The 24140-nt window shown below is 40.2% G+C and overlaps 1 protein-coding gene across 3 annotated transcripts in view; it reads right to left on the reverse strand.

Annotated features, from left to right (window-relative positions):
• The window catches only part of aatka (apoptosis-associated tyrosine kinase a), a 56413-nt gene that overhangs the window by 3744 nt on the left and 28529 nt on the right, over positions 1-24140 (reverse strand). For 2 of the 3 annotated variants that reach the window (XM_058770257.1, XM_058770256.1), the window contains exons 3-12: positions 14311-14452; positions 9040-9119; positions 8665-8783; positions 8358-8445; positions 7147-7280; positions 6741-6825; positions 6511-6632; positions 4996-5145; positions 822-4119; positions 46-190 (exon numbers count right to left, since the gene is read on the reverse strand). In XM_058770257.1, coding sequence (XP_058626240.1) covers positions 46-190; positions 822-4119; positions 4996-5145; positions 6511-6632; positions 6741-6825; positions 7147-7280; positions 8358-8445; positions 8665-8783; positions 9040-9119; positions 14311-14452 — 4363 coding nt within the window. Of the gene's footprint in view, positions 1-45; positions 191-821; positions 4120-4995; positions 5146-6510; positions 6633-6740; positions 6826-7146; positions 7281-8357; positions 8446-8664; positions 8784-9039; positions 9120-9334; positions 9924-14310; positions 14453-24140 lie in introns of those variants that run through there. The other variant, XM_058770258.1, reaches the window with a different exon arrangement.

A 24140-nucleotide genomic window follows, 5' to 3' on the forward strand; every position in this document is an offset into this window, starting at 1 on the left:
CACTAAACGAGAGGTAATACCCAGGAATTGTTATTGAACACTCACTTTCTTCTGAGACATTCCTTCCTGGTGAATCCTCAGGTGTAGTGACCCTATCCTGGGGTCGTGGCAGCTCCACCTCTGAAGCCTGGCCATTGGGTTCTTCCTCCACAGGAAAACTGTAGTCCCCAAGCTCACCTGTGGGGCTCTCCTGAATTGATACACAGCAAGTCACAGGCTGTGAGTCATATTAACAGTTAGCACTGCACAAATCAATGTATTTTTTAGGGGTGGAACGGTACGCGTATCGAACCGTACGGTTCACGGGGCAAATTCCAAATGGAAGTGATCATCCCTGTCCCCTTGGAGTGGGGACTTTAGAGTGAGCAGGGTACGTGCTTGCCATTATTTAGTCATTTGGAATCAATTTGGAATCTGCAGATTCGCTGATGGACACCGGCATAAAAAAAATAAAATAACATTTTATATTTTAAAAAGTTGTATACATATTAGTTTTTATTTATTATATAGCAAAAACCTTTAAAAAAAAAAAAAAAAAAAGTATGTTCATTTGCAACAGTTATGCTAACAACAATAAAAAGACATTTATGATATTAAAACAGCGACATCTGCTGATGCACACCGTGTCACGGGAACATCTCGGCTGAAGATAATGAGGAAATCATCCCAAGGGGACAGGGATGATCACTTCCATTTGGAATTTGCCCCGTGAACCGTACGGTTCGATATGCGTACCGTTCCACCCCTAGTATTTTTCTGAAATGAAAATAACATGCTACTCAACGCACTAGCTCAATGCTACAAGAGATAATTCTACAAACCTGATCAAACAGAAACACAGTGACATCATCAAAGAATGACACCGCTTTTTTCTTGCTCTCCAGCTCATCGCAGAAGGACTGTGTAAGTATGGAGGGCATTTTGAGCAGGCTGCGTAGATGCCGTGCACTGCTACGATCGCTCACAATGACAGGCACCACAGGGAACTCTTCATCGCTCTCATCACTCTGCTCCTGTATGTTGTAGCTACGAAGTTCTTCATCAGACTCATCACTATCCTCTGAATCCTCCTCATCCGCCTCCTCTCCATTCCCCAGTGGAGCTGGAACATCTAAGTCTTCTGGCAAGGCTGGAAGAATATTCTCCAAGGATTCATCACGCTTTGGTTTTGAAAGTGCTGAACCTATGCCACCTTCTTCCACTGAATCTTCCATTTCCTCGTTGTTTCCTTCCATTGGAAGCTCCGGATTGTCCAAACTGTTACAGGCCTCTTGCTCCTCTGCTTGGATTATCTCACCACTGAAGTCTACTATGGTAGAGTCTGAGCCTAGTGACTCTGCTGAGGAAAAGTCTCTGGTGTCTCCGTTAGCCTGCTCCTCCACACCTGAGGCCTGCTGTGTTGAGGAAGAACCTTCAGACACTGTGGAAGAGTAGCATTCAGAGTTTGGTTCCTCTCCAGAGTGATCAGATTCCAGCCCAATACCATCATCTGGAGTTGACTCCTTGGTCAAGCAACCCCCCATCTCTGGAGGAAAGGGTGAAAGCATAGATATCATTGGAACCGATGCAGGTGATGGACAGAGATTTGGGTTTGTCTTTTTAAGACACAATTGTTTAGCATTAAGGGCAGCACTGTTGTCCTTTGGCACAGATATGTCATTTCCCTTCTCATTCTCCATGCTACGTCCTTCTCTCCCAAATGACTTTTCTGAGCCCTCCTTTTCTGCTTTGAGATCAAAGGCATCATCCTCATCTTGGCAATTGAAGAACAGGTGAACCCCTTCACTAGGGCTCTTGTCATTCTCCATGTCATAGTCAGAAAAATAAGCAGAGTCTCTGTACTGATTCCTCTCACCAAGGCTGATCAGTGGTAGATGACTGCTGGATGGATGCAGGAGCATTACATTGACATCTTCATCTAGGTCCATCTGGAGCAACATGTCACACTCGTCTGATTCTACACTAGTGCTAAGGGCTGGATTCCCTTCAAGGTCTTTCAAGATAAACTCTGGGGATTCATTATTCTCCGTGTCATAGCCACTATCTAAGGATTTCGGCTGAATGGACGTGTGGTAACTATCAGGGCTGAAGGCCTCACATGGACTGCTGCTAGAGGCAAGATTGTCCTCGCAGTGTCTGGACCCAGTCTCTCTCTGCAGTGTTCTATGAGTTAGGTCAATATTGCCCACCTCTGCATAGTCCAAGGTATAATCTTCTAATACTCCAGAGGGGATGTCCATGCAGTCATTACTGCAGTCATTAATTTCCACTAGAATGATACTGGAGTTGTCGGGCACCATTCTGCTGTCTGTCAAATGGCTACACTCTGAGACAGTCTTAGATAGATCCGTAGGGCATGACACCATTTTTACACAAACTCCAGCAGAACTGTCTGTCCCAAGTTTCAGTTTTTGTGCAGGGGATATCCTTGTCTCAAGCAACTCGTTTTCTTTAGTCACTACCAGCTCTGATGGAAGAGTTGGTGGATTCATTCTGTTGCAACCTCCTACATGGAAGTCTGATGTATTGTTTTTGATATGTTTATGAGCAATGTTCTTCTGCCGTGAAAGAATAGGCTGACTTTCTGTGACAGAATGACATTTGGAAGATGATTCAACTTCCTGAGTACTTTCAGGGCTTAAATGTAGGTATTCACCACCCTCTGAGTCAGCGTTAGGTTTAGAGGACATACTATCCGTGGCTTCCATGTATGAGTGGTCTTTGAGAGAATCGATAGAATTATATGCACAACTGTTGCTTGTCTCCAACACTCTTGATTTCAAATTCCCGACTTGAGAAGAGGGTGTCGGGTGACGTAAATCAAGGTATGCATCTCGAAAACCCACAGCTTGTGTACGATCGCTTAAACTGTTGTTGTTTGCTGAGTGGTTGGAGTTCCAATTAGTTAACATGTTCTGAGAAAACAGATCATCATCATCTTCTGAATCAGCACTCCCCCTGCCCAAAAGAAGGCCATCACCGGCATCAATATCAATGCTCATGTAGTGGGGTCTGGGCACACTCTTTTGTAAGGGGCCCATCATGTCATAATAGGTCTTATTGGCCATACTTCTTTCTACAGTTCTCTGGTTAGACTCAAGGTATGGGTCACAATGTGCCAAGCTGGGACTACTAAGAGAGACTGAAACTCCAAGTGGGCTTTCCTTTACCACCTCCAGTCTATGGCAGAGGCTTCCCGACCCTCTTCTCTGCTGATAAGTGTCTGAACCATGCCCTCTTATCAAATGAACATCTGGCCCTGCTTGAGGTGACTGTTCACACTGTAAATTATGCCTGTCATCGGAAGAAAAATAAACTTCTGACTGGTTTATCTCTACCGAGCTTGGAACTCTTCTTTGGAGTGGCTCCATGGTTAGGCTACTATCTGAATCATAATCATTACTGTTGGGTTCTTTAGCTGCTGACCAGTAGGTGTTTGGCAGAGACCCAATTGGGCTCCTCCTGCCTGTAGAGGACAAGCTACTGTTGCTGGCTTCAAGTCTTGGGCTGTAATCAAGATTAGTGTCTTCTAAGTTGATGTTGCACTCACCTGGCTCCTCGATGCGGATGTAGTACTCACTACTTACTGAGGGGCTGTGTGCACTTAGCACTGGAACCACACCTGGATGGTCTGACTCATAGTAGGATGGAGAAACCCCAAGAGGGAGGCTCTCACCCTTACAGCTACCCGTGGAATTGCTAAGAGGGTAATACACATCCTGGTAATGGGGATTATTCTTTCCCAATGGTCCACTAGTTGAAGAGGAGCAGTAGGGCTGCTCAGCTCGTGCCTGCTCCCATTTATACTCAAAGTTGAGCCCCTGGCTGGTCTCAGTTACTGTCAATATATCATCCCCATTCTCAGATTGGAAGCTGTCTGCCATAGAGAAGTGTTCAAGCAGAGGAAATGAAGAAGAAGTAGAAGAGGCTACTTCAGGTGCAGGTGTCCTGTGAGAGCTGCTGGAGCCCAGACTTGGCCTGAGAGAGTTCCAGCGTTTCTCAAAGTCCTCCTCAGCTTCAGTCGCACCCTTAGCACACAGGTAGCTTAGCAGGAGATGGACTTCCTCCACAACAGGCCTCTGCTCAGGTTGCAGCCAACAGAACTGCATTACCTCATACCTGCTCACACACGCAACAGAAAAGCAAATATTTTGGATTATAAACTAAAAATTTATGACTGTTGACTGTAAAGGATTAGAATAGAATAGGGCCAAAAACTATGTTTTAGTACAATTTGCTAATGATTTATTAGCAGGGCCTCCAACCCTGCGCCTGGAGAGCAACCATCCTGTAGATTTCAGCTCCATCCACACCTGAACCTGCTAATAAAGGTGTTCAGGGTTACATGATAATTACAGGCAGGTGTATTGGAGCAGGGTTGGATATGAAGTCTGCAGGACAGTAGCTCTACAGGAGCAAGGTTGGAGACCCCTGCTCTATTATCAATGCTCTATTATCTTATTGTTATATGAGTACTTAAAAATGGATGCTAGTATGGACGATAGCCAGAAACCCATTTGTGATGATTTGAAATATGGACAGTTTAGCATGATAGTAGCCTTGCAGTCTTAAAGTAGGGTCATTGATTGTTTAGTATCCTGTGGGGAATGGAGTGGTATACTTGTACGCATGACTGCGCTTGATTAAATGGACAATGATTGGAGTGTGTGGGGGTAAAATTAATGACTGTGTGCTTCCAGGACTGGATAAATGTATGATTGATGGCTTTACAGAGGGGCAAATTAATGATTGACCACACTGGATTTGAGGAGTATTGATTTGTTGGTTCTGCCAGAGGAAATGGCAGTGACTGGGGGAGGCACCTATGGTTGGAAGATATTGATTGCTTACATGTATTTAAAAGAAAAGTGATTGGTGGGTGTGTCTCTGGAGGGGAACATTGATTGGTTTGGATGTGGTGATTGCGATTGGCAGACGTAAGGGGATGGGTGGCTCATAATGATGATTTGGACTTGGACTTTGGAGACGACTCACCAGCGTTCACACAGAGGCACTTTCAGCAGGGGCTTTGGCAGTTTGAGCTGCTGTTCCTTTACAGCATATGTTAAAACCTGCCTATCAGAATAGTGCCTATAAGGCTGGTTACCCAGTTCAAACAACTCCCATATCGTCACACCTAATGACCTGCAGAGTAAAAAAAATAATAATAATTAGAACAGAGAAACTAGAACATAGAATGCAGAAAATTAGTTTAAAGTGCAAAAAGTCTGGAGCTTTGTTTTTCTACATATAGCCTATAGTATGTCACAGGGCAGAGGTTCTCAAGCTTTTTTGTTGATCGTGCCTTTTTTTCCAAAGTTTGTGGGAATTTGCAGAGAATTAAGAAATATACTTCAGAATATTGAACGCTGCAAATTATGATTTATAAATGTTACCTTTTTGAAAGGTGCTGAGCTTGTGTTTTGTGCTGAAGTTGTCAAAGCACAGCATTATCCTTGAAAGCATCTCCTCTTGGATAAGTTCTGCATGCTAGTTCTTCATTCACCATTTGCAAAATTTGCAACATCCTGATTGTTATACTGAGTTCATCTTTGCGCTCAAGTTACATTTTCAAGTTTCAAGTTTGTTTTGTTTATATAGCACATTTAAAAACAGCAAGTGCTGAACAAACAAAGACATAGAACACAGGGCAACCCTCAGATTCATACCATAAACTCACAATGAATTAAAAGCCAAAGAAAAGAAATAGATTTTAAGAGATGATTTAAAAACAGTTAAAGACTGTGCCGATCTGATATAGGCTGGAAGGCTGTTCCACTATGCTTCCTCTATGCTTTAACCGTGATCTGGGGACAGAGAGAAGTCTTTGATCACCAGACCTCAGATTTTGTGTAGGATTGTAAGGATAAAGTTGATCAGATAAATAACTCGGTGCCAGATTATTTATAGATTTAAAAACATAGAGAAGAATTTAACTCAATTATAAGACGCACAGATAACCAATGCAACGATTTCAAAATTGGAGTAACATGATCAAATTTATGTTTAGCAGCAGCGTTTTGTACTAATTGGAGACGAGCGATGGAAGATTTAGAAATGCCAAAATATAGAGAGTTGCAGTAGTCTAAGCGAGATGTAATGAGCGCATGGATAGCAATCTCTAAAGTTTTCACAGAGAGAAAAGATTTAATTTTGGAGAGAAGGCGAAGCTGAAAAAAACAGGAACTAAAAACTGCATTTATTTGTTTATCAGATCTAAGACTCTGATCCCAGAAAACACCTAGGTTCTTAATACAGGAAGAAGTAAAAGGAGCAAGGTTGTCCAGATCGATACTTCTGCTCCCTGAATTTTCACTAGGGCCAAAGGCTATAACCTCGGTTTTTGATTCATATAAAAACATTTTAGTGCACATATCATGGCATATTTTATATGTAAGTTTATCCTCCTGTAAAAAATTATGCAAAAAAATCTTAATACAATAAAGTTTGCAGTTTAATACAAAGGTTGAGAACCTCTGCCATAGTGTTTTTCTCTGAATTATTTCTCACCAGACGTTGCTGGTCTTGGTTTGGTCAACTACTAAGAGATTGCCATGGACTTCATCAATAAGTTCTGGGGCAATCCAGCGTAGAGGAACCCATATTTGATCTGCTGTCACATAATAGTCATCCTAACAAAGGGAAAGGATGCACTGATATTAAGTAAGAAGAAATACTGAGTCAACGTCAAAATAATAGCATCAGCATGGCTGCAATCATAAAAGCCTTCATAGACTCACCTTGTATTTGCTGTGGCTGAGGCCATAGTCCCCAATTTTCACTGCCAGCTCTGAGGTCAACAGGCAGTTCCTTAGGGCCAGGTCACTGAGAACAGGACAGAGTGGAGAAATGTTTGCATCATTTATAGTTCCTGTCATTGGTAAACTTTCATGACAAAGGTAGTCTGCAGAGTCATCTCACATTTACTTCATGGGTAACTTACAAATAATTGATGATGTGTGCTGAGCAAGGGGTTTTCCCCCAGCAACAAAATCACTGATGCTGGAGTCTGTGACATGTACTCAGGCAGCACCAGGATATTGTTGCCAGGAGACACCAGAGCTGGACGTCCAGTGAGCGGTGGGGTGAAAAATAACCGAGAGAATCAATATGCGGGGAAAAGGCCAAAGGTTAGTGGATCCTCACCTGTGAATGTAATTGTGTTTGTGAAGGTACAGAAGACCAGAAGCAATCTCGCATGCCATCCGCTGAAGGATCAAAGGGTCAGGGGTCATTGAGTCTGCTGCCCGACAGCTACGGAGGTATCCTTTAACATCTCCCTGTATAAAGTAAACAGTATTCTTAAGAAAAACACAAGAATGCTAATTTGTGCTATAGTGAGCAACTGTAATTCTGGTACCACTATATCAGTTTGTAACTGTGCAAATGCACAGTTTCTAATATGACCAGCAGAGGGAGCATTAAGCTGTTTAATTAACCCTATGCTAAACTCCATCCCCCTTGGATGCTCAGACCAGCTTTACAGAAATGAATAGGAAATGTCAGTGAACAGCATGTTTTTCAGTTAAATGTGCTCATAAATTGGTAAAATTGGAGGGAATGTTATTCTTTTCTGTCTTGGAATGAAATAGAGCAATACTGTTTTTCTTAATTACATTGATAAATGAAGCCATATAGTGATTAAACTAAAAAAGCCTCAATTGATGAGCTGTTTGTAATGTTATGACAATATCCTCCTTATGTTACTGTGAAATCATTAGTTATCATTACTTATAGTACATATTAAACAATAAATATATTAGATTGTAGGAAAGGTATTAACATTACTTGGAGAAAATGTAGATGTTCTTATAGATGTTGCATGTTCATTTGTGAATGAGGTTGACCATCTAATACACAGCATGAAAGTGGTAACATACTGCATGCATTATCTCTGTGTACCTTATGTCACTATTGTACTGAAGGTGACCTGGCTACAAAGTTTAACTTTCATTTTGTAATATTTTGGATTTAAAAACTACCCAAACCCACAGATTCTCCATAGACTTACATGAGAAAAGAACAAAAGTCTGATTATACTCTATGGCAAGAGTTGCTAAGCTCAGATTGGTCAACATTTTGAAGGCGTGGCTTAAAGAAGGGTCAACTGAACACCACACCACAGCCACTTGGAGTCAAAAACTCATGCGGTTTGTAGTTTCTTGTTCTCAAAACTATACTTAGTAAATAAAGGGGATGCTACTTCAACACATTGTGTAATAATGGACATATTGTAAAAATGGCACTTCATGTCAAGAAGATTGCTGACTGCTAGTATAGATTCTAAAGGGTCATTAGACCAACTCAGAGTATGTTCGGAAGACGGTGAGCGAAGCGGCTGGTACTCAGTGGCTTACCAGGGGGCAGTGCTCCATAACCAGAAGGTAGGGCGTGACTTCTGAACACTGGGACAAACACTGCAGGAGGGCTGGATGCTGGAGCACCCTGTGGGATTCACACACTCAAACATCAAAACACTGCTCATATGAGAAACCGTTTAGTTACACATTCCAAATAAGAGCTAACAGTTTGTGCCTCCAAATTAGATGTACTGACAAAAAATGGCATATGTTTTAGCATACAGCATAAGATGAGTAAAAAAAATGGGGGAGTAAAAAGAGTAAAAAAAAATGGGGTAAGAGAGATGAGAGGAAAGGTGTGTACCGGTAAGGCTGGACCTCTTCCAGGAACTGCATCTGCTCCTGTACACTGGCACTTGCCTTTAGCTCCTTAACCACCACCTGTGTGGTACTGAGTCCAGCATTCACCTCCCCCAGCAAAACCTGAAAGCCAGCCCAAACCGCACATTAACATGGCTCACACCTGCCACCTGTGAAACTGGCAGCACCGATTTAAAGAGAGTGGACACTTGGTGTGCAGTTTATCTGTTAACTGTTTAACGGTAGCTCATAATGAGTTTACGACAACATTTTGCGTACAGTGTACTGTGTGCAATATCAACCCCAAGAGTAGGGTACTCAAAAAACACTGCTATTTTTTCAGCGCCACATTACCGTATTGAGTTATAAAAGGCCTCACCTTGCCAAACCAGCCCTGTCCCATTTCTTTGATGTAGAGAAGGCTGTGGCGTCTGAGATCCGTAGACTTCAGCAGCTGAACTGAGGGAAACAGAGAGAAAACATACATTCAGCATTGGCATACAAATGGATGAAATGAATGCACAATGAGCAGTTTGAAAGTAGCCAAACATCAAGAGAGAGTGAGCAATATCCAGGGATGCACAACCACAGGAACCATGGTTATCTCAAACTACCTCATCGGCGATTTAAAATGAAAGAAAGTTGACACAAATCTTTAGACACTCTGGTCCCACCTCGAACCATCATAATTCAGCAGATAAGCTTGGATGTTGAAGATACAGAAGAAGAGCGGCTTTCTTTGTCTGGCAAGAAACCGTAGGATGAAGGTCCAGCGACACAGTGGAATGAAGGTGCCGTTCTTCTCTGGTTCTCCATGTCTCCATTCACACGCCAGGGATTTAACCCTCCAAGCCCTCGGACAGCTGAGAAAGCAGCGCTGTCTGTCTTCCTTCCCAGAGACCGAGCGCATCTCCTCGCGCTGAGATACAGCGTCCCACAACATTCCCATAATGCAGCCGGCTGGAACTCACAGCTGGAGCCAACTCAACTCGAATCTGCGGTAAACCTAGCGGCTCCTGCGGAGATCGGTGTTTAAAGTGCCAAGTGTCCCACCAGGATCTGGACGTATGTCCGCAGCGCAGCTCGGCACATGCCAAATGCGTCTGCTCACGCAAGCAATGCCATGAGTACATAATAACCCTTGCTCCTCTGCCCCCTTCCCTCTATCTGTCTCAGCAAGACTATGGGGGCAATTGTAAACAAATAAGGCACTGTGAGCAGCAGAAAGACCTCTGTCATTAACACGAGCCCCCCACACACCTCCTCCTGCGCTACCAGCAGGTCTCACAGTGTGCCTCACAGACCCATCCCTGTATTAATGCACTAAACTGTTCTCCTCCTCTGCAGCGTTCCAGAAGCTTCTCATTCCAGCCCCTCACACTCCCCGCCACAGTTACATTGTGGCTTTTGTCCGCAGAGCAGCAGCGCCTGGTACCCCAGTACCAGCCCAGACACAAGGCCCATTCTCTGCCGCTCAGAGCCAGGATTGTCACAGCATTGACCCCCCCCCATCCCATCCCATCCTGACACACAACTATCTCTCTTTTATTCAGCAGACTTGAACTGGCCTTTTATATGATTTCTGTGGAATCTGTGAGTTGTGCATTCCCGTCCCACTCCTGGCATTCCCAGAGCAGCCCTGGGCCATGTTAAAAATGCATTAAAACGCAGCACAATTGCACGAGAAAACCCAGGCTGGTCTACGATTTCACATTAACTAGAAGAGAAATTCTACTTAATATGTCGACATAAGACTTCAGACCGAGAAAAATTGCCAACTTAAATGGATAAGGGGATTTCAGAAGTGCCAAGATGAATTATATTACATGAAATATACATTCTGTACATCATATTTTGTGATTTGGTGATTTACGTATGATGGTGTTGATTCTGGTATAGAACTAGCATGGTACTTAAACAGGGTTGCTAGATTACAGTATTTACCATGCAAAAGCAGAAATGTGTAGATTTTACTACATCGTTTATATGTATTAGGAACGATGGCATGTATTATTGACATGTAAGAGAGCGAGATAAAGAACATGAGTGGACAAGTCAAGATGAGCATGAATTTATCATTAAAGAGTGCTGTTTGGCAGAACGCTAAGCTATTTTAACAGCTTCAAATTTGTCCAATAACAATTTAGCGATGCAACTATATGATAGTAGTTTTGCTGTTTTGAGTCTTTTGTTTTTAGTTCAAGTGTATAATGTGAAGCTGTTTTTTGAACAGATGACAGACTTTATTTAATACACAGAATTTATTTATAATCATCTTTTGTCCATCAGGATCTAGATAAAAAGACGACTTAATCTAATCAAATGTGGTAGCTTTAAAATACTAAAATTTAATTTGTTAAATCACAACAAATCGGCATTACAACATGGTTATTAAATATATAAACAATTTTTGCTTAACTTCTTGCTAAATTAAAATTGAAGTATCTATGAAATAATTTATCTATGATTTAAAAATTTGCTAATATTTAATTTAAAGAATTTACATGCAATCCCAGTGATTAGAAAACAGTACTATCAATTCCCAATGGACAAAATTAAATTCCCACATTTTTTCTCAATCAAGAAACCATTCCACACAGATGTACACTGCAACAGGGAGGAACAGAGGGTCACAATTTCCATTTCATGTCGACTTTATATTGGGATGTATACATCTACAATTATATAAAGTGACATAGAGTGATATAGGATTTGTTCCCATAGCTCAAGAACTGGTAGAGCATGGTGCTAGTAATGACAAGATTGTGGGTTCAATTCCCATGGTTTCTGAACTTTGATTCTTGAGATCCACTGTCCACTTAGCTTCAACCCTAAACAACCAGCAAATCAAGGTTATTATAGACAGGTGAGTTTCATGAAGGTTAAAGCTAAACTCTGCAGGACAGTGGACCGTGAGGGCCAGAGTTGAGAAACCTGCATTAAACGCTCTGTAAGCTGCTTTGAATAAAAGTCTCCGCTACATGAATAAGCACAATGTAAATGTCTACAGTAGGCATTTTAGAACCATAAATGCGATCTCCTCTTTCTCTGATTCTCAATGCTCGACCTCTTCCAGACTGAAGCTTATGTCGCAGTCAATGAAAACCTGTAAATGTGAAAAAACACCAGGGACATTCGTATGTGGGGTTTTTACTTCACTGCATTCAGTCAAGTGTTAATTTCCGGCTCTTTGCATTAATACAACACGCAGGAGAATGAAGAGGGGGAGGACGGAAAGGGAGCGGTTCAACCATGACCGAGCCCTTCTCAATATCACGAGGGACTCAGTGCTACCCTCTCGCTCTGCAACACCTGGACCAATCACATGGCTGTAACCACGGGCGACGAACAGTCCAGAGGCTATTGGCTGGCTCCTAAAACTCTTTTGTCCAATCCATGCCTGCATTTCAAGCCAGCATCCCACTGTCTCCCCCACCCTCCCCTGATGCTCTACACAGACAGAGCACGTGAGTCACAGGGAGAAAACCTAACTTGCATGGCTTCTCTCACCGCCAGCTTCCACACAGTCTGCCATTGAGCGATTGGATTTGACTTGATGCAAAATCAAACGTAGTACATTCAGTAGATTTTTATCATTCCTGAAGAGCATGTTAATGTTGTTTGCCTATGTAAAACTCATTGCCATTATGGCATTTTGAGCAGTTGCCAGGGTGTTGCTATGTACTGTAGTACGTTTTCTGCATTGGTTTGCAGTTTCTATGGTGGTTACTAGGTGATAATTAAGTGGTAAATAACCCTACTAAGGCTTTGTTCACATTATTTTTTCCAAATCTGATCTTTAGGACTGACTGTTCACGCTGTCATTTTGAAAGTAATAAAATTGGATGCATTTGTTCAAACAATGTGGTCAGAATGGACTTGTTCATTGTGGAAAAATGTGCTATTATGTGGTAGCAAACAAGACATACTGTACTTGGTATACACGTGGTAAATATGTAGTATTTACAAACAAGTGTGTGTTAATGTTAAATTGCTCTCCACAACAGTGCTTACAAAGTTTGAAGAATTGGTAATTCCTGTGTAATGTTTATGTAAAATGGTGCACTTTATTTTACAGTCCTATTTCCATATACTTACTTTGTACCATCTACCATCAATTACTCAATAAGTACCTTGGTCCATGTTTATACCCCCAACTTGAGTATCGCATAACTTATTCTGTACATTAACTAATAGGAACATACACCAGTACTTAGATAATAAGTATATGGAAATAGGAATGTAAAATAAAGTGCACCATTTTACATAAACTTTACACAGGAATTACCAGTTCTTCAAACTTTTTAAGCACTGTTGTGGATTGCAATTTAACATTAACACACACTTGTTTGTAAGTACTACATATTTACCACGTGTATACCAAGTACAGTGTGTGTCTTGTTTGTTACCACATAATAATAAATTTTTCCGTAGGTGCTACACATTTACCATATACATACCATTGGTATGTACAGTAATGTGTATTATTAGTTACCATATACAGATACTGTAAGGACGTGCCAGTTTGTACCCACTTGTCCGTAAGTACTACATATTTACCATGTATATACATTAGTAAGCACAGTAAAGTATCTAATTAGTTACCATGTACGGGCACTACCTGTAAGTGACCGTTCTTACCCACACTTGTATGTACAAACTAATTACCATGCATATACGACTGTTAAGTACAGCCGTGTTTCTTATTTGTTACCATGTACATACACCTCAGGTAAGTACCTTGTGTTACCACTCATTTGCCTGTAGGTACAAGTGCTACCGAAATCTTCTATAACCTTATTGTCTTTACTGTCACTTTTGATCACAATGTCATGCAGTCTTGCTGAATAAAAATATACATTTCTTTCAAAAAAAAAAAACTTTTGTATGGTAATGTTTACAAAACCTTCAACCTAAAATATGTGCATAAGCCATTGTTGGTTGTCTCAGCAAGCACTAATAAGAAATCAATATCTTCTAAAGAAATGCAAATCTACAGTTAATTTGGTTTTCGGACACATCTGTTTCATATCTGTTGTAATGTTGTTAAAAACAGCTTCATTTCCATCTGTACTTTCCAGTGCTTCCATGCATTAATAACTTCCTTTCCTTTCTGCAGTCTAGTTCACATGCATCCACCATGCCAGGAGTCCTCTGGGCCGGTCTCACGCGCATTATGCAACTGACAGATGTGTGTTCTGCTTCCAGAGACGGTTCGCTCTCCACCCCTCTCTGCACTGTGAGAACATAAACAAGGCCACTGCTCTTTTTCCGGAACCATCCGTTCACAATGGGCACAGTCCTGTTCTTTACTCTTCCTGTCACAAGGCCGTTAGGAATGTGAGGGACAAATATCAACGTAGTGTGGCACTTCAACTCCAGTATTGTTTATTAATGAAAAAACCCAACCAGCAATCTTCTTTGCAATGTGTTACAGTGACGAGCTATAACCACTACAGTTAACACAGGCAGTAGGTCTAATCTAAATCATGTTTTTCATTAAAAACATGCCTCCTCATGATTCCCACCATGAATCAAATGACCAGCACAGACTCATTCCATATCACTTGGAAAAGAACAGTCAGGGCGTTATTCAAAACATCTCCTTTTGTGAATCATAAATAATGACCAAAACCGTACAGATTCTTACATGACTTGCTGGGCTGTTTGGACACAGGTAGTGAGACCTCCGTGAGGGGCAGGATATAAACCTCGGGGTCATTCTGAGAGCTGGGGGAGGCTAAAGTTGAAAGGTCAGCTTGGCCCTCCTCCCCCTCCGTATTTTCAAACTCCTGCAGGGAACAAAAGCACACAGAGACTTCAAATAAATGCTTTCTATTGTAATATATTTTAAAATGCCATTTATTCCTGTGAAGCAGAGCTGAATTTTCAGCATCATTGCTCCAGTCTTCAGTGTCACTTGATCCTTCAGAGATCATTCTAATATGCTGATTTTATGCTCAAGAAACATTTCTGATTAAAAAAAGAAATAAATGGCACAATTCAAACACAAGCAGAATATTCAGACTGGCATTCTTACATCATCTCTATTACTTTATGCATACTGTGAAATTAATATGGAATTTTAATGGTCTCTTTTGTCACAGTGTGATGGCTGATGAAAGTCTCTCTTGTGGGATTTTCTTTGCTTTGAAAGCTGGATGCCACATTTCAAAAATTGGGCAATCATCTGCTTGGACCCAATAACCTATCCAGCTCCCACAGCTCCACATGTTGGCTCATACTCACACATTGTGACTATTGTTGAGCATCTGTGTTGGGGAATTGTAGTACTGAATCTGTGCCATAACCAGCATGAATTCAGTTCCTGTATTTGATCTGAACTTGGATAGGGGTAGTAAACAGGATGCAGAACTAATTTGCATTTAAAGTAAGTAATATTATATATTAATAATCAGTATTCTAAATAACAGTATGTGTTGTACAGTATGTGTAAAGCATTAAATTAAAGCTTTCAGGAATGCCCTTTTACTGTTTCTTACTGGCAATTCATAGTTTTTACTTGCAAAAACCACACATTTAACAGTATTTTACATTGAAATTACATATAATGCAGGGTTAAGACATTTACAATTTTTCACTGTACATGGTAAGGTGAAAAAAAAAGCCTACTGTATCATATTTAAAGCACAAATGTCATGATCAAAACTTTGCAGTACAAGATCCACATCTGATTGATTGTTTACACTTTTTAGCAAGTAAAAGGCCTTTTATTGTCATTGTAAAAATGCCCCCCTTCTGGTTGTTGCTTTTGAGGAAAATGTATTAATTCATCTCTCAATCATTATTGCATTGCATTAAACTATACCCACAATAAAAAGTACAGAGCTTTGACCATAAAAGTAAGCATTAAAATTTCATCTTGCTAAGATGACTTGCTAAGACATAACAAGTGATGCATTTTATGTAAGTAGTCTATTATACTTATAAAATCTCTTTGATTTACATTACCATTACAAACTGAAATCATAATTGCATACTTTTTGGCAATCTAAATATCAGCAACTGCACCAAATATTGCTCTGCTTGAGCCTCTGAATAAAACTGAGGTGTCCTTTTCCTCCAATTGAATTTGATCTCCATATTCTCCTATATCAGACAACATGAGCAAAAAGAAGTATGTATCAAATATGATTTTAAAAAGCATATATGCAAACCTTTTTTGGATTTTAGAAGAGTTCAGATGCAAAAGCCTCTAAGTGCCGTTTGAAATTTTCTTCTAAAATGAGAATTTTTATTAGGCTCCTATGTTTATGTTCAGTTATTTCACTTTAATGGCAATGGAAAGAACCTATTAATTGAAGTGAAATTACTGAACCTACACATAGGAGCCTGATATAAAATGCTTATTTTAATGGCACTTGGAGGCTTTTGCATCTTATCTCTGCATATACAGTGTGTATATATATATATATATATATATATATATATATATATATGTATGTATGTATGTATATGTTATGTCTGCATATGTTAGTTAGTAGGTAACCAGTACTGTTGTTGACAGCAAGTTGTAGAAGCAGTTGTGAGCATCTGTTGTGTGACTGTAATGACTGTCTTGGACTGTCAATCCAATTGAAATTCCAATTCCTATTAGCTTTGGCCAATTCAATTTACATTCCTACAAGCCAGTTCTTCACTTATGACTATTGTCCATGACTATAAGCCCCGTCTTTACCTATAAAAGAGCATTCTCTCTGCCTGCATATCCTCATATTCTTGTCTGCCTTTTTACAATGTACAACATCTTTTATCTGCTTCCGTAGTACCTCTCCTATTTTAAGAACTACTGTACAACATTTCTTTATGTAATGTTACAATTGTTCTCTGAAGAAAACAGGATTTGATGAGGAAGGAAAAAAACAGCCATTTCTCTATTTTTCAGGAATGGGAAGTTTGCACACAAATTTGACTGTGTGCATTTATTATGGGACCACTTATTTATTTAATTCTGGTACTTGGGCAGAAAGCTTAAAAACGTAGTTGTGTGTAGTTTCTATTTGGTTTATAAAATGTAGCCTTCTTTTTTCCACTTTAAATGTAAAACAAGCTGTAAGAGCAAATCTATACTGAACTGCATCTGCTAATGTGGTGTTTATCATCGGGAGTGGATGTGGCTCGGAGGCAAATTGATGCAATATCATTCAGAACCACTTGATGGTGCAAAGTAATTTACTTAATTCACACAGTCCATCCAAATATTTCATACTTCAATCTGTTATTCATGCATTATGTGTGCATTACTAAAGTGCTAACAGGACATATTTGAAGAGGAGGCAGCAATTTATCTTTATTCACCAGCAGTCGATAAAAACTTTAATTTGAAGTGAGCTACTGGTTTTCTCGCTTTATGTGCATGGTGGGATAAAGAGGATAAGATGAGAGGCTAGGAAATGCTGACCTGCTCCTCTCTACCATACCATTTGTGTTCACAGATCTCCTTTATATTTACTCTGAAACATAGTGTACAGGAGAGATATGGCAGCATCTATCACTACTCATTAAGTTTGTGGAAAGTATTTTTTTTTAAAGAAAATAATACATTTGTTCAGCAAGGATGCATTAACTTGAAGAATTTTTTTGACAGAAAAGACTTTCATAATTTAACAATTCACAGGCATTCTTAATGTTTTCTGTTTCAAATAAATGCTGTTCTTTTGAACTTTACAAAAAGATTTTTCGAAATTGTAAATAAAACAGATTATTGACATACATTTTAGAAGATAATACTATTTTAGTCTCCCTACTTCCATTTTCATGTTTAATCCAATGCATTACTTGCCATTTCTTTGCAATTAATGGTGAAATTTACTACCGATTTCTAAGTGGAAATTGGGTAACACTTTTTTTAAGGTGTCCTTGTTACATATGTTACATGTACTTACTATTATGATAACAATAAATGATATATAATTACCTGCAAGTAAACCTAAATTAAACCCTAATCTAAACCCTAACCATATAGTAAGTACATGTAGTTTATTAATATTACTCAGTACTTAAATGTATAATTACACTGTAACAAGGACACCTTAAAATAAAGTGTAACTGAATATTGTTTCTACACCCTTTTTTTTTGTGTGTATTAATCCTGAAAAGAAAACATATGGTTTACACAAAAATATTAACCAGCACAACTGTTTTCAACATTTTAATTGTAATAATATTTCACAATGTTATGCTATGTATTATGCTACAATATTATGAATATTTCACAATATTATGTTATGTTAGAAATAAATGCAGCCGTGGTGAGTTTAAAAACTTATTTTTTTACATTTTATTTTTATTTTGGGTACCTGTATTAGGTATTCATGTTGGTATTTTGTTTTGTTTTGTTTTATTTTTCATTTTAGCTTATCTTTTTAACAGTACAGGAAGTAAATGATTTTATACAGTACATTTTAATACAATTTGTTTTGATACATGCCAATACAATTTTGATGAGTCTGACTCTGAGATAATTACAGTCTGTTCAATCATGCATCTTAAGACAGTATGACAGATTGAACCTAATGTACGCTTCTACTCCACCTTGTCTAATAAGAGACTATTTACAGTGTAGTTATGGCATCTACCAGCGGGGACTAACTGTTTAAGAGAACTAGTCAAATCTACTCTGACAAATGTCTACTGACATACATAGATAGTAGAAAGTGTTCAGTTTGATTTTGGCACAGGATGTTTGACCATCATGGACTGCAGCCATACAGTCAGACTCTTCCCAACAAATGCACAATAAGAAGCCCAAACATCTTGATGAAAAGTACGCCAGGGTGAAGCAGCCAACTCATTTCAATTAGACTCCAGCAATGGTTGTAGCTCACTCACTGCACTGGGGAGTGAGGGCTGTTTTCCATTCAGGAAGAGCAGCTGTTTCACTCCATCAGCAGCGTGTGCAAGAGGGGCTGGTGCTTGTTCACAATACACACAATCTCCAGGTTTTAGTCACATTTAATACCTAAAAAAGAAAAAGAAAGATGTGGTCTGGCCCCACATGCTGCAGCAAATGCTATCCACTCCTTAATAATATCAGTTAAATCTACACCTTTGTTTCTGTTCAGTTACTGAGCATTATTTGGTACATGTCGTACATGCACCATTCAGAATTAAACTGCCTTTTAAATGTCAATTCAGGTCCTGAATTTCAATTAGGGTAGAAAATAGAATGCAGAAATTCAAGGACGCAGATTTATTATATGCTTTGTTTTTTTCATTTTTGTCCTTATTTTGATATAACTATAGAGAAAAGTAATTATATTAGGTTAATTCATTATATTAGGTGCTGAGATCAAACTGTATTAACAATTTCCAATATTTTAGATTTTTTAAAAGTTTAGATTAATTTATTAGTTAAAATTAAGAACATCATTGCTGTGTGTATATTGTATTAGGTGCTGTGATTAAACTGTATCTGTCACAATTCAAGGAGTCAAGGAAACCAGGAACGCGGAGACGAGGAATTCACAAAACGAGAGTCTTTAATATCCAACAGGGAAACACAGAGCACGGGCAAGGAAGACATTCAAGGACCGACAAACACTAACTGAAAGGGCTTCGGCTTTTATGCACAGGCTAACGAGGGACTAATCACCAGACACAATCAACATGAGGGAGAAACTGGGTCACAGGGAACACGAACACACAGGTCCATGATCCTGACATAACGCCCCCTCCCGGAAAGCGCGTCCTCGCAACGTGGAACAACAGAGGGGGGGGACACGGGTGGGAACAAAGGCGGAGGCTCAGGAGGAGGACGGACACCCGGGAGGGGGCCGGCTGACAGAAACCAGGGAGGCGACAAAGGAGGGAGGAGCCAGGGAGAAGACGGGAGGGACCCTGAGCAGGAGGAGTCCAGCTGGAGCCAGGCCACAGCCATAACAGCGGCTTACAGTGGAGCCAACAGAGGGAGGAGCCATGGAGGAGGAATGGCTGCCGACTCCAGGGGGCCGACCGACGGTGGCAGAGCAGGTGGTGGAGGAGCCCGAGGCAGAGACGGAAAGCCGAAGAGCAAGGGCGACGGGGAGGATCCGGTGGCCCAAGGTGGAGTAGATGGTCCCTCTGGATCCCCGCCTCTGCCTCAGTGGAGCCGGAGCGACAGAGGACTGAGGAGGAGCCAGGGAGATGGAGGAGCCTGACGGAGCCAGAGGGACGGAGGGACGAGGCGCAGGATGGTCGACGCCAGACCAAGGCGGAGCCGGAGGGACGAGGGAGCCCGGCAGAGCCAGTGGAACAATGGGTGACGGTGGAGAGGAGGGAGCTAGGAGCCATGGTGGAGCCGACGGGTTGACGGGCCGAGGCGGAGTCAGGGCCTCGGAGGCTGGAGACGGAGGTGAGGAATGCTCCAGCCCCAGCGACGCTGGAGGATGGCACTCCCGTGGGGCTCGCACCGACAGCGGTGGAGGAGGCAGGTGCGGGGCTTTTGTGAGCCTCTAGGCTTCCAGGGCTGAACTCAGGAACGGGAGCCAACACTGGAGGGTGCTCTGGAGGAGCGGAGCTAGACGGGACCAGCGGAGACGAAGGAGACTCAGGAGACTCAGGAGACGAAGAAGGGTAGGATCTGTGGCCCTCCCTGGGTGTGGGGAATTGGTGCAATTGGTGGAGCTCCTCTCCGCGCTCACACCGTCCGCGGTATTCTCCCTCGTGGCGGGCTTTGTTGCCGGCTCACAAACCTTGACTGATGTCATTAGCGGCTCTGGCTCCGCGATGATCCTCAGCACTGTCAATCCGTGCGGCGATGGCTTGTCAGTCGCGGCAGGCTCTGGCTCTCCGTCAGCAGTGGGCTCGTGCATGCATTTCGCGCAGCAGGGAGATGGTGGGCTGTGCACTGGGTCGGGAGTGGCGTGATCCTCTGGGGAACAGACAGGAAACGGAGATCTGTTTCTCGCCAGTGTCCACTCCACAAAAGCAGTGAAATTCGCTCGAGGGCCATCCTCAGACGATATAGGCGCGTCGTACGGGTAGGTGGTGAGGCTGGCGAGGACCAGGAACAGTCTGGTGTGGCCCTCGAGCAATTTCTCCCCCTGCTCCAGCAGGAGGAGGAGGTATTCCGGGCGAAGGAGGGGATCCATGGGGACACAACGGAAAGAAAACACTGAGGAAACACGGAAACAAAATTGGAGGGTAGACGCAGAGGTAACAATTCAAGGAGTCAAGGAAACCAGGAATGCGGAGACGAGGAACTCACAAAAAGAGAGTCTTTAATACCCAACAGGGAAACACAGAGCACGGGCAAGGAAGACATTCAAGGACCGACAAACACTAACTGAAAGGGCTGGGGCTTTTATGCACAGACTAACGAGGGACTAATCACCAGACACACCTGAACCAAATGAACAATCAACGTGAGGGAGAAACTGGGTCACAGGGAACACGAACACACACAGGTCCATGATCCTGACAGTATAAACAATTTCCAAAATTATTTCTTATTCTACATCAGTGAATAAATTATTGATTCATTAATTAGTGACATTTTTTTAAAATTAGGGACAATATTATTATATGTGACCCTGCACCACAAAACCAGTCTTAAGTCGCTGAGGTATATTTGTAGCAATAGCCAAAAATACATTGTATGGGTCAAAATTATTGATTTTTCTTTTATGCCAAAAATCATTAGGTTACTAATTATCATGTTCCATGAAGATATTTTGTAAATTTCTTACCATAAACGTATCAAAACTTAATTTTTGATTAGTAATATGCATTGCTAAGAACTTCATTTGGACAACTTTAAAGGTGATTTTCTCAATATTTAGATTTTTTGCACCCTCAGATTCCAGATTTTCAAATAGTTGTATCTCGGCCAGATTCTGTCCGATCCTAACAAACCATACATCAATGGAAAGCTTATTTATTCAGATTTCAGATGTATGAATCTCAATTTTGAAAAGTTGACACTTAAGAATGGTTTTGTGGTCCAGGGTCTTTATTATATTATATTATATTATATTATATTATATTATATTATATTATATTATATTATATTATATTATATTAATTATATTATATTATGTTATGTTATGTTATGTTATGTTATGTTATGTTATATTATATTAATTATATTATATTATATTATATTATCTTTAAGTAAATATTTAGATTAATTAATTAGATTAAATAGGCACAACAGTGTTGTGTGCTTATTATACTGTCCATCCATTATATTATATTATATTATATTATATTATATTATATTATATTATATTATATTATATTTATTATATTATTGTTCAGGAGCTATAGAATTGCCCATTTTAGTCAGAAAAAAATGATATTCTACAAGTCTACCTATTTATATAAATATGTATATTAATTAATTAGTCAGAATTAATGATGCATTTATATTTTGTTTGCGAATGCTTGTTTTGGACTAATGAAATTCTTATGTTGTGGGAAGTATCTTGCTACAATTATGTTAAGGTTTACTATATAGGCACATACAGGCCTATAATACACTCACTAACAGGTCTCTTTTTTGCTGTCACATTTAGGCTTAGAATGTACTATTGTACATTCTTCATGCAGGCAGTTACAGGCTTATGCAATGGCTTAACGAGTTAGAAAGAGCAAGTAAGGCTAGAAATTCCTACACAACGACGAATATCATAGCAATCTCGACCATGTTTTCCATTGCCTTCCTCCAGGTCAGTCTATACAGGTCAGCTTGTTTTCTCTCTGAACGGCCATACAAACACAGACAGACTTTCCACAGGGTGGCATCCCTGTGATTTCCACAGAACACCAAATGCCATGCTAATTATCTGTGCCACTGTGACTTCCTGGACTAGAAGCACGTTCACAGTCTGCCACAGACAGCCCAGTGTGGGACAGACATGGACAAACCATCCACCCACTCACAGTCACTTAGAGCAGACGATCCTATTAAAAACAGACAGTCCAAACGCACAGCTTTACAGGCAGCATATTAACGGCCTGTAGCTGTGTGCTGCGACGCTTCCTCTGATGTGCCACTCTCCCACTGCTGCAGTGAACATAAACAGCTCGCTTATTCTGATACATTAATCCTCAACTGTGTGTGCCAAACCAAATCTGATAACAACTTATCCCTCTGTCCCTGTCTGTTCATATTCTCTGTCAAACATCCATGTTCCCTTCTAATTTTTGTTCTTGCTGAGCAAAGCCTATTTCTATTAGGCAGAGGCTTCAGCCACCTGAGCAGAATCGCCCCATGCATCAGAGCCGTGCTGGGTTCCATGTGCCATACTTCACAAAGAAATGCTAAAAGCTGTCTTATAATGCAGCATCCTGACTGAAATGAATGCCATGCATTTTGGCGACACTCTAGCAGTGGCATTGTGCTAAACTAAAATTGCAGTACTCCAATGAACATATATTGCGATGCACAGTCTATCAGCAACATTCCAAGATTTTTTATTATTATTAATTTGTATCCGTATATTGGATATACACTACAGTTTGGAAGGTTGGGATCAGTAAGATTTGTTAATGTTTTTGTCTCTTATGCTCACCAAGGCTGCATTTATTTGATCACAAATACAGTAAAACAGTAATAGTGTAAATTATGATTACAATTAAAAATAACTGTTCTTTTTTTATTTTAATACATTTTGAAATGTATTTTATTCATGTAAAGCTGAATTTTTTGCATCATTACTCCAGTCTTCAGTGTCACATGATCCTTCAGAAATAATTTTAATATGCTGATTTGCTGCTCAAGAAACATTTATTATACTTGTTCTTATACTTGTGCTGCTTAAAAAAACTTTGAAAACTATAATACATGTTCAGGATTTTTTGATGAATACAAAGTTTAAAAGCATTTATTTAAAATATAAGTATTCTGTGACATTAAAAAATGTCTTTACTGTAACCTTTGAACAATTTAATGTGTTCTTCCTGAATAAAAGTATTAATTTCTTTCCAAAAAATATCACTGACCTCAAACTTCTATGGTAGTGTACACTGGCCGATTTTTAATTGTACATACTTAACATTTATCTTTGAAAACATTCAAATTAATAACACTTTTAAATTTAATCTTTAGAGCATCCCAATATGAATCCATTTTCATACTGTACATCAGGGGCATCATGCACTCATGATTTTTGAGGGGGCACGTATCGGGGGTCATGCTTGTCATAATGTGACACACAGCAGCCACGATAGCACTGTATAACTGATATAGGCTTATGTTTTATTTATTTATTTTTTTCCTTTTTATTCGATATATTTCCAAACGTGTTAACTAGCCCTATATCAGGAAATATTTTGATTCTCAAATATGTGTAAGTAAATGCGTTTTGCACCTTTATAGATTATGTTATTTGATCAATAAATTGTGATGGGCAAAGTAGACTAATCCCCGACTTTTAAAACCCGACTTTTTACTTAAGTACCAGATATGGGTGTCATGCCATAAATTAGTTTTAATACGACTGACTTTGTATTTAATGTGAATTTAATAACAATATT

Source organism: Onychostoma macrolepis, chromosome 03 (assembly GCF_012432095.1).
Source record: "Onychostoma macrolepis isolate SWU-2019 chromosome 03, ASM1243209v1, whole genome shotgun sequence".
In the NCBI taxonomy this organism is placed as follows: domain Eukaryota; kingdom Metazoa; phylum Chordata; class Actinopteri; order Cypriniformes; family Cyprinidae; genus Onychostoma; species Onychostoma macrolepis.